Source organism: Tubulanus polymorphus, chromosome 2 (assembly GCF_964204645.1).
Source record: "Tubulanus polymorphus chromosome 2, tnTubPoly1.2, whole genome shotgun sequence".
In the NCBI taxonomy this organism is placed as follows: domain Eukaryota; kingdom Metazoa; phylum Nemertea; class Palaeonemertea; order Tubulaniformes; family Tubulanidae; genus Tubulanus; species Tubulanus polymorphus.
This window is the reverse complement of record NC_134026.1, coordinates 19,990,425-20,006,180: the sequence shown is the minus strand read 5'-3', so window position 1 is coordinate 20,006,180 and position 15,756 is coordinate 19,990,425. Positions and strand designations below refer to the sequence as shown.

Here is a 15,756-nt window from a genome sequence, read left to right as displayed (position 1 = left end):
CAAAAATGCTAAATACATGCCAGGTATTTATTGTCATATGGTACTTACGGTGCAATACATCTCATACTCAAGTAAACTATATACATTTAGTCACAATACGTTCATACTGGAATTAATTAAATGCATCTAAAAATTTGAAGATAAATACACGTCTAAAGATCTCCAAAATAAGAATATAAATACTCTTACGGGAAGACTTAACTAAATGCAACTATGGCAAACTATGCCGCCACATGTAATGCTGTCGATGAACAGGTTTTACTTCAGAATTTCTAGGTTAGTTTCTGAAATCTTTAGTTATCCTTATATCCACTAAATGTATTGTAGTGTATACAGGTACTGAAGAAAAAAGTCTTCAGGTGTGACGTAATGGCAATAAAATGTAACCACATAAATAACAAATACAGTCAACCTCGGTTAATCCGTTTCACTCGGGACTGAGTGATACAGGGATAACAGATAATCCGCACGAGTTCTAGGAATTAATCATAATCCATAAACGATGATTTAAGCGGATAACCAGTGCAATAGCCGGTTTAAAGATGTCTAAATCATTTACTTAAAATCATGTGGCTACGATTAAGACACGTGAAAGCAATATGAAAGCAGGAGCCATCATTAAATGGAGGAGCTCGAAACAATGACATTGATGGATTACTTCAACGTTTTATGGAGTTTCTCATATTTCCAACTGACCACATTTAACCTCATTACTTGTAGATTATAGTTGCTTAAATTCTTAACAAATGAATGTTCCTGACAGCTGATATGGACTGCACACAACGTATTTACATAGAAATTAGGCAACGGGCCCGCGTATTTTGTAAATGGAATAAGTGAAAACACGGATTAGACGCAGAATTTTAAAGGGTATAACATTTCTTGAAAACGGGACAAACTATTGATACGGAATAAGCACTTAGGTATACAGTTTAACCACAGACGGATTAACCGAGGTTGACTGCCGTATTTCTTCATATGGATGATGAATATCGCATAAAATAACAATATCCACGTTATATACAGATAAATCTAATCTTCACGACACATTATCATGTAGAAGATCACATGTGTAATCAGGACAACCAGCGGCTTGAGAAAAAGATATCCTCACGTAAATCACAGGGAATGCGGAAAATCTATCACAGTTCAATTGATTTGTTCATCATCACTAGTAGCACATTTAAAACCGGTATAAATTCGATCGGCGCCGACAGGTAGAGGTAGTATGTAAGGGATGAGTTAAGGATCATATGAAATAGGTTTTATTACGTGTATAGTACATGTACGTAGATAGTGGATATATCATTTTCCGACCGATTTTTCTTGTCTCTTACAAGGTTGAAATTAGCAGAGCTAATCAACAGTTGGTAAAAGTTAACTTTAACCAACCTTTCAGCAACTGGCCCCTATGAAAAACAAAAGGGTTAGATAGGATAAACAGCTGACTATCACTTTTACCAAGGAGTATGTTCACAGTGCTTAAAATGCGTACATAAGGGCAGTGTTCTCCAAAACAGGTTTTAGAGGGGTGGCCACCCCTTTCACTTTTACATCCACCCCTCTGAGAATCAGCCACTCCTTAGAAAATATTTTCTGCCCTTACCAGCGTGGATATTAATATTCTATCAATATATTGAGCTATTGTGAAAAATAGATTACCCCGGTAGACCAAAACTAAGCTAACATTTCTTGAATTTTTGGGGGATTGAAAGCCAGCAGCCTCAATGTCATGATGCGACCCATTTAGCAATGGAGAACACTGAATGGGATTGAGGGAGCTGATGATCAGGATTATAAATGAATTAGAAATACCTGGTAACTCCTGATTCCAGGTGTTTTGAATTTTCAAAGTACATGTACCAGCAGAATTTTGACGGTCCATTTACATGGATTGGCCCACTAAGTCTAAACATCCAAACTAAGGACACTAAATTCCAACACGAAAGAGTTTCAGTCCGACTTATGTTCATAAAAAGGATATCTGTTGCGAAGCTAAGATCTCGATGAGTTTTGATAACGGCGTGAAATGTCGTAGGGTGTTCTTACATCCGAGCAATATCAGTTTACATCTCGCCCTCGTAACTGCCACGTTCAAGCGTCGAATATCTTCGAGTATATCACCTGCCTGCGAAAACATTTGTCAAAAGTTTAAAAATACACGGAAAAGGAATATGATTTTTGTATCCTCTAAGAATAAGCAGTGTTTTCAATAAGAGCCAGGTCCTGGGTCCCAGACCCGTCTGTCGTTTTTTAAGGACCCACCTGTTTTTTCAAACCAGCTTTCGTTTCAGGAACTGTGACATATTATGGGACCCTCCTGTTTATCGAAGGGACCTGGCTTGTTAATTTCTTACTAAAAACACTGATAAGGTGGCTTTTCAGGATTTGATGCCCAAATATTCGGCACAGGTTTTTCAATGAACATTTCGAAACATCCTGACAAGATAAACATATTCTCGATCATGAATATGTAATACAGTAGACTCCGCCCCAGAATATGTACACAGTAAGAGTTTTTTGTAACAAGATTCCAGTGCAAGTATATGATATGGTATACGTAGCTGAAAGCTACTTGTGGTATACATGTATAGTTTACCATTTTCAGCAGATTCTCGACACTGCGCGTGAAAGAGATAATTATAATGTCCTTGTCTCGTCCCTGATACTGATCGACGGTGTTCACTTCAACGCCGCAACCGCATGCACCCTCGACCGTCTGCGCTAACAACTGAACCTGATTCCTGTACGGCGATATCACTCCAACATTTGCTTTCTCGATGCCGCACTTGAAAGAGAAAAATATGCGTGTAATCAGTGCTCTACGCAAGAGGTTTTAAAGGGGTGGCCACATGAATTTTGATTGGGGGGCAAAAAATCTGAGCCCTAGTTGCAAACACACACATACCCTATAAACAATCTATAAACAATCGTTCCAAAAATCCACAATCCAGTTTTCCTGGATTTTTCCATGTTATAACACAAAATTCACCGAGTCAAATCCAAGATAGATTTTCTTGGTTTAAAATGTTAAGGTCAATAACATATCCAAATTTCCTAGAGTTTTTCCCTGATTTTTCTGATTCCCTGAGTTTTCCCGGTTTTCTGAATCAGTGGCCACCCTGTCAATTACTCGAAGAATACTTACTGTTAATAATGCATGAACAATCTGAGAACATAACACAGCTTCTTTCTCATTTTGCATCATTCCTTTAGCGTTACGACTTTCCGGACATGGAACCTAGTAAGATGTGAAAGCAGGTATATATAGAGGAATATGGCAAAAATTTCAATTTCTCCTCAGGCGATGAATTCAAATATTTGTGAAATGCTATAAAATACATACACCGGAAACACATTCGAATTCTTACGATTCACAAATAGATACTCACAAGGGTGGTGTCTACGAAAACTACCTCTCGCCCCGGGTTGCCACTTATACACTCCGCTAACCACTGACAAGATTCTTGCAACTAAGCAGAAGAAATTAATCATCTCTATGACATGCCAATGTTTAATTCATTCATCCCCTAGCACAAACCGAAACTTACTTGTAACAGGACATCAAGTTTCGGAATTTGTAGACATTGCTGTTCTTGTTGGACGGAGTTACATTTCAAAGCGCCGTTGTATACCAACTCATTGCTGAGAGTCATAATTGGTCTGAAAATAATTCCCCATGATTTTCGATAAACATTGTGGTATTTTCTTTTTTATTCAGCCGTATCTTCATTCAAACTACATTGTCCTGGTATTAAAACATCCATTACTTCATACCTATTCATCCTGTATTGCACATTGAGTTCATATGTAGCGTGCGATGTATCCAATCGTTGGAACAGACTTTCAGCCATTCCTAATGCTCTGAAAAGAAGAATGAACAAACTTCTTTAACCCTTTCAGTGCTGACTAATCAATACCCTATAGTGCTGGAGATAATTTGAAAATTTTGAATAATTCCACCCTAGTGTGTTGAATAATACCACTATAGTGCATCTACATCACGGCGCGGTGTAGATGCACTGAAAGGGTTAAGCAGATATAAAAAGTCTCTTGAAAATATTTGAGCGAAAGGAACTGAGCTTGGTGTGTCTGGCATTACAGTACACTGGTAAAAATTTTACTGGCAATTTCAACTTTTGTTCGAAGATGTTGAGTGGAGTTTTCAGTTTTAATTTGTTGCTTTAACAAATCATTCAGGCTCCCTATAGACAATCCTTCGGGATATAAGGAGTTTTAAAGGAGAAAATTTCAAATCTAGAAGAAGCGTCTGCATAACTTAATATCCCAATTATAGTAGAGTCCTCCTAAATCGGTACTGTTTATCTTGACGTATCGGCCCCACTCCGCGTGGTTGCGCCACCGCGCGGGATTTACGCGAAGCAGCAAACACAAACATGGCCACTCTCTCAATTTTCAATGATAGAAATCGTGTGTGCATTTCAATTATTTCGGCTGTTAGGGCTTTAAGGCACAATATAAGTTGATGATGTGATATGGCGATGTTAATTAATGATAATTCCGCAGTGAAGCTAGTCACTAACGGTGCCGATTGAGTGTACAGCTACCAAAAACACTGAAATGTGCGTAGTTGCGTAACTATTTGCAGTGAATTGCAGACGAAACATGAAGCCTTAACGGCCGATTAAAAAAAAATTATACCAATCGCAATTGTAAGATAAAAATGAGATAGAACCTAAGTTAAAATTCTGGCCATTTCTAAAATGTTATTACTAATTTTTAGTCACTGCCGAACGTTTAGTTTTCCAACAATAATGAGGGGTGGTAGGTAGTTATGCAATTCAAGTCATCATTTATTACACGTTACTTCCGTGTTGTTGAAAATCTCGCGAGTCCTGGACCATTGAACAATGTGATCTGTGTGCTGGCCACAAATGCACACAGATCACACTACACTACCCATTACACACTCCAGTACCCACAGCTTTCATATATCCATCCAAATATTTAGAGTGTCTTTCTTCCTGGATGAATTATCAATTTGGTGGTTTTGTAAGCAAATTATCCTTTACAATACCTAAAATCAGTTTCTAATTCGGTAATCATCTAATTGGGTTGAAAAAAATAATCCTGTTCCCAATACTGCACCAATTTAGACAAAACTGTACAACTACAAGCAGGACAAAATTTCTAATTGCCTATTCCTCAAAGTTAAAAGAATTTGAAAGAAGTTTCGGGCATTTTGCTCCAATTAAATGAGTTTCAAGCACCTTTAAAGGATTTTCAAATCAATCAAGGAGTTGTAGGGACCCGACCCTATCTATCCATCTACCATTATCCGACGGTACTTACACAGCATCTTTACTTTGCACTACAGGAGGCAACTGTTCAGGATCACCAACCAAGGCAAATTTCTTCGCAAAAAACAACGGTCCGATACAAGCCGGCTGCAGCACCTGCGACGCCTCGTCAATGATACACACATCGAACATACGCTGAGTGAACATCGCATGAGACACGCCTAAACATGTCGTAGCAACTATCATCTAAAACACAAATTCTCGTTGAATTATTATGGTTGGAAGCTCCTCGGGTATAGAGGTCTTGCATGTGACATCTTAGTTCGCGGGTTAACCAGCGCTGAAGACTTGCCATGCATAACAAGAAAATATAATCAGGGGCCGGTTTTATAGACTGGTATCATCTTTAACCCCGGGGCTAACTTAATTCATTTTCAAGTGAGTTTACCCCCAGGTTAAAGATAATAGCAGTCTATAAAACCGGGCCCAGGGGATTTACAAACTTCATTGTAAATCACTTTTTGTATCATTTGCTGACCAACATGGCATAGTAGAAAAGCGTATGGATGGTAGACCTCTATAACGATATGATTATCCTAGAATTACATCCCAAATGAAAAAGTCAGAAAATCAGTCACATCATCACATCGTCACATCAATCATGCATATATCATATCATATCATATCATATCATATCATATCATTGTAAACATGAAAGGCCATTACATAGGCACACAGTCTCTTATGTTCTGATATTTAATAACCATAGTGATGAAGGTACTTAAAGTACCTCTCTTAAATAGCATGGTATTACAAATCTCAAGTCCATAAAAAAATGTCCGAGTCCAGTTTCACAACACGAGATAATCTCAAATGTTTGGTTTAGTCGCTATTGGTTACTTCATGTTTTCAATGAGGAAAACAATCCAAACTTAATCGTTTTGAGACTGATTGCGAATTTTGAACATTTAACACCTATCAAATTATATCATACAGTATTTGAAATTCCACATTCAATAGCATGTTATAGTGTTAAGGAGTTAAGAGTTTACATCAAAGAAAGAAATTCCCATTTGAACATTACCTTTGAGGCGTAGAACATTTCTAAATCGGCTACATTGTTGATATCTTTCGTCAAATGTTCAGCGGAGAATTGCTGTATATCGCGATGAATTCTTTCTAACCTTCCCAGTCTCAAGAAATCCAGTTTATGCTACGAAATTGAAGTACATAACATAAAAGATCTTGGACTATAAGGAGTTGCGATGTTGTGAACAATCAAACAATGCCAAATTACCTTTGTCATTTTGAGCAGAATATTGTCAACAGCAGAGTGAGTATAACTGGTCAGTAAAACAGACAAACCCATAGCGGATAGAACCCTGACTAATGAAACAATAGTGGATGTCTTACCCGTTCCAGGGTAGCCTTTAATTAGCACATAATCTCTGCACATCAAGACCTGGTAAAAGAGATGAAACAAAGCCATTAGATTACAGGGAAGATTTCTTTCGAAATCAATTGATTCCTCTGGACTGGTGGTCTTATTCAAAAAAATTTCCAACTTTGAGGGTTAGATCCAAAACCTAGGGGCCGATTCTATAGACTGCTAACAACTCAAACCAGGGGGTTAACTGGTTAACTCAATTGAAAATGAATTAAGTTAACCCCCAGGATAATACCAGTCTATAAACCGACGCCAGGAACTTACGAACAATATTCTCTAGAAACTATCGTCTAAATGATTCAAAAGACCCACCTTTAAAACAGCAGTTTTCTGTGGTTTGTTCAACAATTTGAAAATATGCTTCACTGCAAAAAAAAGTGAACAGTTCAAAGCGTCATCCACACTTGCCAAATAAAATACCTTCATATAGAATTTCATACCTTTGGCAATGTCAGTTTTAGGCAGGACATGATTGAATTCAGGCACTCTCAAATCAATGACCAATTCTCGGAGTTTAGCGCTGTTCAAAAAGTACAACTAAAATGATTAGTAAGTAATGCAGGGAATTGAGGATGGAACCGTGAAATCGATTTTTATCCATTTCTGATTTTACCTAACGGGGGTGTCTTCCATTAGTTTCGACACATTATTGAAATTACTGCCCATCGAGTTGTAGTAATCGCATTTATCGATGCGGAACACCATCGATTTCCAATCGGAGTATTTTCGCAGATCTCTGAAAAAAGAACGTTGGATCATACAGTGTTTCCCCAAAAACACTGACTTCGTATAACTTTCACTCTTGGGGGTTTGAAATCAGTGTAGTACTACATGTAGAGTCCCTGGGCAAGACAGTTTGCATTCATCGCCCTTCTCCACACCCATGAGCAAATGATCCACGCCCATGAGCAAATGATAGATGACTGCTAAACACTGAGTAGTACAGTGGGTCGGAGGGTATTTCTACCCAAGGAGAGACGAAGAAATATAGGCTAGGGGCAATAAAACCTAATTATTAGGCTAAACAAAAATGATACCTTGTTTCTCCGCAGCGGCCGGGTCATTTTTGTAAAATATGATAAAATTTATAAACAGTTCATTTCTATACCGGCCGGGTCTGTTATGGTAAAATTGATCACGATTTAAAAAAAAGTAATGTATAGGGTAGATAGGCGGCCGGCCGGGTCAACATTTAAGCTCAGCAGAGCGGAGAAACAAGGTATCAATTTTTTTTAGCCTTAATATATATTTGTTGCATGGCACTTCATTATCCATATCCAGATTACAGATTTTCCATACAATACAAAAGACCACACCCAAAGTTACACATCCTCAACCTCTTCTTCATATAGATGCCCTTTCTAAGTAAATATGTGGCAATTACTAATAGGCCTACCATTGACAAAGCTTTTTCATAAAGATTTTTTTCATAGTGGCTATGACAATGTGTTATCTGGAAAGTGATAACTCCCTTTGGTTATCAAAATTGAAGTAAGACAATTATGCATGCAGCCTATTATTTAAAATTGAAGGAAAACTCTTTTCCCAATTTTCCACGCCTTTTCCATAGCCACTGAGAATAAAACAAAATTTCCATAGCATTTCCAAGGCTGAGAAAAAAATTCCCGATTTCTTAAACTTTCCAAGAGCTTTCCAAAACTCATAAGAACCCCATACACAACTATTGTCGCTATGAAGTTCCTCAAGATATCCGTCATTCAAGAATCAACAATCAACAGACAAATTACAATTCAATGAAGAGATTACCTGTCAACGACTAAAGCGATGCTATCCTCGGTAACTGATTGTACGATGCCCATCGTCAGCGAAATCTGGCATTTATTTTCGCAACTAACGACGATGCTGTCACTCGCAGAAAGTACGGAATTCGCGAGTTTCCTGCGATAACAAAACGATGAAATATGTAAGCCACAAAATAGGTAATCAGAGAAATAATCATAGACTTGACAAGAACGACGCCATTGTCGTTTGGATGGATCATAACAATAAAAGCTCCATGTAACAATCAATAGGAGTTAGACTCATTTGTTAATTAACTTCGAAGCTCAGGAAAGATCATGCAAGATCCCCCAGGAGAGACAGCCAACACAACAGTATCAGTTTCATAGCACATAACCCAGAACCACAATTTTTGTTTAAATTCAAATTAAAGAGTAAAATTAGTTCATTTCCAATAAATGAAGAAATCCCACAATACAAATCTTGTACAATAAAATCTAACAAAATGAAACCACACGATTTCAGCTGTTGGGTTAACAGCCATCATCAAGTGGAATGACCAGAAAAAGAAGTAACAAAGCATATAACAAAACATGCATTGTTACTTCTCAGTAAATTTCATCGTATAAAATTTGTATTGAGGGATTTCTTCATTTATCTACAGTTCACAAATATTAGAGCGTTTGATTCGACTACCTTTATTTCCAATGAGTTAAATCTTAACTGAGAAATGCGGAATTGGTTGGAATCGATGATTTTTTAGTAAACTCACAATTCAAGTTAAACGAATGTTCCATTGCAACAAATCTCAGATTTTGCTTCGTGTTCAGCCCAAGCATTGATTTCGTTTGAAAGGATTCTACAGACTAATGAAATCAGAAATGAACACAGAAGTGAAGACAAATGTATCAGGCTTACATGGCATATTTAGGATGTTTTCGGAATGTTTGGACGAATCTTCCGTTTTCGAGTTGTTTGGCGCTATCGTTCAGAATCATTCCATGTAAGCACTCGCCATGAGACTCCCTGAAATCACCAACGGAAAACAACACAAGTTTAACCCTGTCAGTGCGTCTACACAGCATTGCAGTGTACAAATCGTTGATGGACTTAGCTAGTACACCACATTGCAGCGTATCCATGTAATTAGTAATTAGTTTATTGGGAGATGGCAGCATGTCAAAGATAGTGAAATATTAGCAACTTACGATACACCGCAGCGCGGTGTAGATGCATTAGAGCGGTATGCCCGTTTATACAACAAAATTGGGAGAAATAAGATTCACTGGGGTATCTTAAGTTCGGTACACACAAAATTAATTTTTTTTCAGAATAGCATAGAATAAAATTGGGCAAAAAAGCAATCAACAGCGAATGCGTCAACAAAATAACCTAAATCATTTTTAACAGGACATCTCGTTAGTAATGGGGAAGGAGAATTCTATGAAAGTATAACCGCCCAATTCTAGTAGCGCGCATACCTCTTTAATGCCGTCATACACCAAATGTTCTGCATTTTCTTCTTATCCACATTTGCTTCCAAATGAAACAGCAGGCACCAGTGGGCGTAGTAGCGAAGGTGCGTCGAATTCAAGTGCGATAACGTCGACGGAATCAGATTTTCCATGGCGTGGCCAGACGACGGTTGACGATTCTCGATACACCTAGAAAATGATTATCACTATAGCGCCGATTAAACGAATGTAGCTGATTTTCCGCTGTACTGTTCTTACTTTTGATAAGCGGTGCAGTTGAGTAACTGCGAACATTTCGAACAGCCTCTCGAATTATTTATCGGTTGAGGTAAATCCGCTAAACGCCACCCGTCTTCGGTCTTCGTCAACGAATTCGATAGATACTGCGCCAGTTCATTACGTAACTGAATCAAACCTACAGTGATGAATACAAGTTCCAAGTAGTTAATCGAGGATTTAGTTGATCGAACAGCCTTATAGATATTCTACAGTTTTAGTAAGGTAAAGCCTTGAACGATATTTTTAATGTCAATTATGAAAATGAATAGGATGCCTTTAGGGCAGGGATGGTTCAATTTGCAATCACTTTAGTCATAACAACTGTGGATTCTATTTTAAGCCTTACTCTAACTTAATTCCGGTGTAAATACAATCACAGAGGAGGCAAGAACTATTGTATGTTGATATTGTATAAGATGTTCATTCCATTAATTATTGGTTCATATGAGTTTAAAGCTTTTGCCCCCAAAAATATGATAGATGGGCCGACAATCCAGACAGAAAACTACTCCTCCTAATGTACCTCTTTTATTAGGCTGATGAGCTGGAATGACCTTCATGGAACCGTCTAACAAATAGAGCAGAAGTCCAGATTCGGGGTCGATTCGACGGTCTGACATCATCATCGAATACAGCGTCACCTAAAATAAATCAAGAGTTCACGAGATGTACTTATCTTTTATCGATTTGCTCATAACAAGTCATTTTACAGCATCACAATATGCTTCAAAGAAGCCCCGATACACTACCTGACCCTTGTGCTCGACTGAAAATGAAGGCTTCCCCGTTTTCAGTTCTAACGGAACAACTTTTCTTTCCCGTCCGCTCGGCGCCTGTATTCGAACTTCGACTGTGACATCGACTTTCCCTTTTATACCAAATCTGGTCGGTAAAAAGATATTACTAACATACCGGTAATAAGAGAATAAATATGATATATAAACATCTATGTATTCTGTTGATCAATGCATATCAATTTGCGGCTGGGGACACCCTCTTCAGACATTTAACATTACAGCATGAACGATCACTAGTTTTAAAGTGTGATCAAATGACTTATGTTTGGTCCATTTGTTGCTTCATTTTGAATAAAAAATGTCTGAGTTGAGATTCTTGGACACATGAAGCCTGGACGATCAAAAATTTGAAGAACTCTGTTAATAAAGTGTTGAATGTCTGAGTGGTAAGTCTTGGCTGATACCTACGGCAGAAAGTGGAAGAGTCAATTTACCTTGGTGACCAGACGTTCTCTTCGATATCTTTCACATCCAAAACTTCAACGTCTGCCGCTGACCGCTGAACCGCTCGCTCACCGAATATATGTTGCTTATTTACTGTAGTGTACTTTTCCATCCAAAGTTTGATTTGAGGGATAAACTTTTCGATTTCTTCCATCAAGTTTTGTTCCTTTAACCCCAAAGTATACCTGAGTAAGAGAGGAAAGGGGCCAGTCTCACAACTATACAACCATCCAATAAATCTTATACACGTAATGCAAATCGAATTCTAGTAACTACTCATCCCGTACAACGGACTATGTACTGGGTATGTTTGTTTGATTTCAGTATAACTAGGTAACTGGACCTAAAGTAGATCATCAAATACACCTCTGTGCACACATATACCTTTCCATCAATCGTAAGAGAACATTTTTTTCAAAATAAAACTAATATCTTACATGTCATGTAAAAATGGTTTTTGCTGTAAGATTTTCCGCGCTGTTTCCGTGATTCCCTTCAATGTGAAAGTCTTCCGCTCCAGAACCTGTGAAATTCAGAAGATTGTCACTTTTTAATGAAAATTTATGATTCTTTATTAGGACCATCAACAGCATTTGAAGAAGGACATAAACCATGACTAAAATGGGAAAAAGCCTACATTTTACTAATTTCTATCTGGGCTCTTGTGTTAAATTCGTTTATATTAGATCATTTTCTATGAATCAAGGTTTATAAGTGAAAAAATTACCTCTTGAAATAAACTATGAATCATGCTACCTTTCAGCATGTGGATACTAGTGCCTTCAGAACCCTGCAATAGAATAAAAACAAATTTCATTTCATTGTATTTCATAAAGATATCAAATTCATTAAGCCCCGTGAAAGATTATTACATTACCTTGAATTTGTTATTCAATACAGACCTAAAATCAAAGATAGTAAATGTAATGAAAGTAAAGTTTTCTGTAATTAGGTTTTTACAGTACAAAATCAATACCGGTATATGCAAAATATAAAAGATTATTCCGCAATCGTAAGATAGATGGCAGGGCAACTTGAGATTTTTCCATGCAAATCAAACATACAGAATTGCAACATTGCGTCGACAGGGAAAGGAACTTACTTGCGCATACAGTAAACTGTGGATACCACAGTTGTTCCGGATATCAGAAAATCTGGATTCACGACGAGCAGACCGTGCTCGTCGGATACGTAAGCCGTATCGTTTCCGTCAAAATCAGCCAGAATATGTACAACATCTCCACATTTGATAATGGTATCCATCCTGAAAAAATAGATACCATAGATATCAGAATCAAGACCTGATTCTAAAATTCTCAATGAAAGTTTTACTAGAATTTATTACAGTAGGCCAATCTTGCTTAGACTTAGGTGTTTATTTTTGAATGATGAATATCATCACGTTGATACTTCGTACGTCGAGAAATTTCCCAATAAGTCAAGGTTTACATTCTTAGGCTATAACTTACCAAAATCCAGTCAATATACATTTCTTTACCGGCCCACTGTCATCGGCTTGAATGTCGAGTGTAAGACTAGAGCTGCACAATTAAAAGATTGGATCATAAAAAGATGCCAAGTCTGCGAACTTACACAACTTAGTAGCTTATATATACCGGTACATGTACTCACTTTGACATGTGAACATTGATGACGACATGACGCCCATACCCTGCAGCCGGAGCATGAATAGATTGCGGGTCGTAATTTTCAACGCAGCTGAAATAGAAATGGTTTATTTCAAACTCGATTCATCATGAGATTTATTGTACGTGTACAACTACAGGTCCCCAGTTCTACAGTAATCGTTACATTTAACTCATAACTGTCTTAAAAGGTAGTTCATTCCAATTATTCAAACTCTAAGAGTCAGATTTAACTCACAATGGATCCAAGTTTAGTTGACTAATTTTTCAAAAGGGTAATCTACTTCATCTGTATCTGTGTTTTTATAATGTTCTAGCAATTTATTGTGTATTTTCAAAAAATTGTTTGATTTCAACTCTGTACATTTTCCGGCTTCAAGTTCAATAAGGTATTTTGGAAAAAACAATCAACATAAAATTGAGAATTTTATGTCAGAATCTAACTACTGTAATACATCAGTGGAATAAGGAACTATTCCTTAAACTTGACATTTTTTCGAGAAACTCTGATTTTCTCAAGTTGACATTGATAAATTCACAGCAAGAATCCACCACAGAACCTGGTTGCACCTGTTCAGGGTTAAAATCTAAATCGGACGAGTTACAACATGTTTGACATATTTGAAAACAAAATAATTCAAACTCAGAGGTAACTGCAACTCACATCTGTGGAACTAACTCTCTCAAACAAAACGGCAACAGTAATTTTTTTCAATCAATATTGAAAACAATACTCACGGAGCTGACTGTTTGAATGGGCTGAGTTGACTTAGTTTTTTCGTCAAGCCGTCTTCCGGATTATCGAGGTCGATGTGTTCCATCCACGAATCGTCGTTACTGAATGGCATGAACCCGCCGGAATCGGAAAACGCGTTTGAATTTCCACCCCAAAGATTGGCGGCAGTAGCTTCGGTCGATGAGGCCAACTTTTGAAACGATCGTTCGTTCGACACTTCGAGTTCGTCTTGTGAAGAATCCTCCGCTCCCTCCAGGGTCGCTGATTTAGCATCAACGCCAGCAGGCGTCGAACTAACAGCCATTCTCTCAATTGGACCTTCATTCAAAATCATAGGCGATGAAAATTTCGTGTCATAACTCGGCGAAAGTTTGTCGGGGTCGCGTGCTTTTTTCGCTTTCGTATTTTCGCCCGAACATTGTCGGATGCGGTTTTCTTTACAAGACAATCGCGACTGATACGACTGTAGACTTTTATCGTAGCCATGTTGCTTCGGCGCTTGTGTGCAGCCTCGAATCTCGTTGATGATGTCGGCCAGAACTTCCGTTTCGTTTTTGTCGCGAACGGCGGCCGATTCTACTCGCGGCTTTTCCGTCGTCGTTTTTATCGCGCGCGACGGATGGTCGTTCTTTTTTGCGGTTAACAGTTTCGGCGAAGATTTCTTGACCTTTATTTCAGTAAGCAGGCTGTCCAAAATGTCATCGCCGTCGGTCGTAACGGATAGTTCGTCGTCGTTTTTCGCCCGACATCTATTATTCGTTTTCGACATTCGATATATCGAACTGTTCTTCAAGCGAAATCCGGATTTCTTCGCGTTGGAAGACGTCACCGGCGTCACCGGCGTCGACATCACGATATCGGCGTCGTCGCGAAAGTCGACGTCGAGGTGTCGTTTCACTTTATCGTCGTCCGAAGGCGAAAACGTCGGCAAAGCTCGCTTCGGATTCGGCGACAAACCTTTCGCCGCCGACCTTTTCATTTGCACCTTGCGCTTCGACAGAATACTCGGCGAAGGCGACGGATCGAAAATCAACTTTCCGCCCGGGAACAGCTGCTCCAACGACAAATCCGTCTCGATGGGAGTCACAGGCATTACGGTGCCGAGCAGAGCGGCCGTTCGAACCGGGTCGACTTCGAAATTATCACCGTAGTCGTCTATCCGATAATTCACACCGTCGTACGGAGTCGCGGCCACTTTCGGCGGTTTTGCTTTCTTTTTAGTAGTCCCATTCGCATTTTTACCAGCAGCAAACGTGGCATTCGAACCGATCGTCGTGTACTGCCCGAGCCCGGCGAGAAAACTGCGACCTTTCGGAAAGCGTTTCGCCAGCTTTTCTTCCGGCGTCGCTAGGATCACGGAACTATCGGATTCCGTCGAGCTTCGTCGGACGGATGAGTCGGCTCGACTAGTCCTCGTTATATCCGACGGCGTAGTCGAGCGGTCGAATACGACGGGGCTCGCGATGCTCCCGTCGAAACATTTCGGTACAACGGATTCTTGCGTGTCATCGATTGCGATGGCAGTTTTTTCGACAGAAAGACTCTTTCCAACGGAATCTCGACCGACGACTGTAAATAAGCTGGACTTCGCAGGTGTATTTTCAGGCTGAAATGTAATTTTACGTTCATTGACATCTTCAAGGGGAATTTGTAAAGGCATATACATTAGGATTGTACCAATAGTTTTTGGTACCTATTATTAGGGTTTTCGCGCAGAAAACCTTCTTGTACTTCTGTTGACTATCATTATATATTTTCCACTTTTATTTTCGTACATAAAATTCATCTTCTAACTGCTTCTAAACGAAATATCAAATTCTGATAGAAATATAATAGTCTCTCTGAAACTAGCAGATTATATGTATGAACTGTAAATCCTATTTTTAAAACTTAAAATTTATGGCAGCACTGGCGGAAATCTAGTTACTTTT

General features: G+C 38.6%; 1 protein-coding gene across 9 annotated transcripts in view; it reads right to left on the bottom strand.

Moving 5' to 3' along the window:
* Nucleotides 1-13: 13 nt before the first annotated feature.
* The window catches only part of LOC141898218 (DNA replication ATP-dependent helicase/nuclease DNA2-like), a 72,958-nt gene continuing 57,215 nt past the window's right edge, over nt 14-15,756 (bottom strand). For all 9 annotated transcript variants that reach the window (XM_074784031.1, XM_074784032.1, XM_074784035.1 and 6 more), the window contains 27 exons: nt 13,828-15,431; nt 13,076-13,162; nt 12,913-12,984; nt 12,546-12,707; nt 12,321-12,345; nt 12,171-12,233; nt 11,881-11,966; nt 11,434-11,628; nt 10,952-11,084; nt 10,726-10,843; nt 10,182-10,338; nt 9,930-10,112; nt 9,367-9,474; nt 8,476-8,607; nt 7,322-7,444; nt 7,149-7,228; nt 7,021-7,073; nt 6,559-6,723; nt 6,346-6,474; nt 5,314-5,507; nt 3,778-3,864; nt 3,552-3,663; nt 3,393-3,473; nt 3,149-3,241; nt 2,600-2,788; nt 1,985-2,128; nt 14-1,230 (listed from right to left, as the gene is read on the bottom strand). In XM_074784031.1, coding sequence (XP_074640132.1) covers nt 1,150-1,230; nt 1,985-2,128; nt 2,600-2,788; nt 3,149-3,241; nt 3,393-3,473; nt 3,552-3,663; nt 3,778-3,864; nt 5,314-5,507; nt 6,346-6,474; nt 6,559-6,723; nt 7,021-7,073; nt 7,149-7,228; nt 7,322-7,444; nt 8,476-8,607; nt 9,367-9,474; nt 9,930-10,112; nt 10,182-10,338; nt 10,726-10,843; nt 10,952-11,084; nt 11,434-11,628; nt 11,881-11,966; nt 12,171-12,233; nt 12,321-12,345; nt 12,546-12,707; nt 12,913-12,984; nt 13,076-13,162; nt 13,828-15,431 — 4,656 coding nt within the window. In that variant the 3' untranslated portion in view covers nt 14-1,149. The remainder of the gene's footprint in view (nt 1,231-1,984; nt 2,129-2,599; nt 2,789-3,148; nt 3,242-3,392; nt 3,474-3,551; nt 3,664-3,777; nt 3,865-5,313; nt 5,508-6,345; nt 6,475-6,558; nt 6,724-7,020; nt 7,074-7,148; nt 7,229-7,321; nt 7,445-8,475; nt 8,608-9,366; nt 9,475-9,929; nt 10,113-10,181; nt 10,339-10,725; nt 10,844-10,951; nt 11,085-11,433; nt 11,629-11,880; nt 11,967-12,170; nt 12,234-12,320; nt 12,346-12,545; nt 12,708-12,912; nt 12,985-13,075; nt 13,163-13,827; nt 15,432-15,756) is intronic.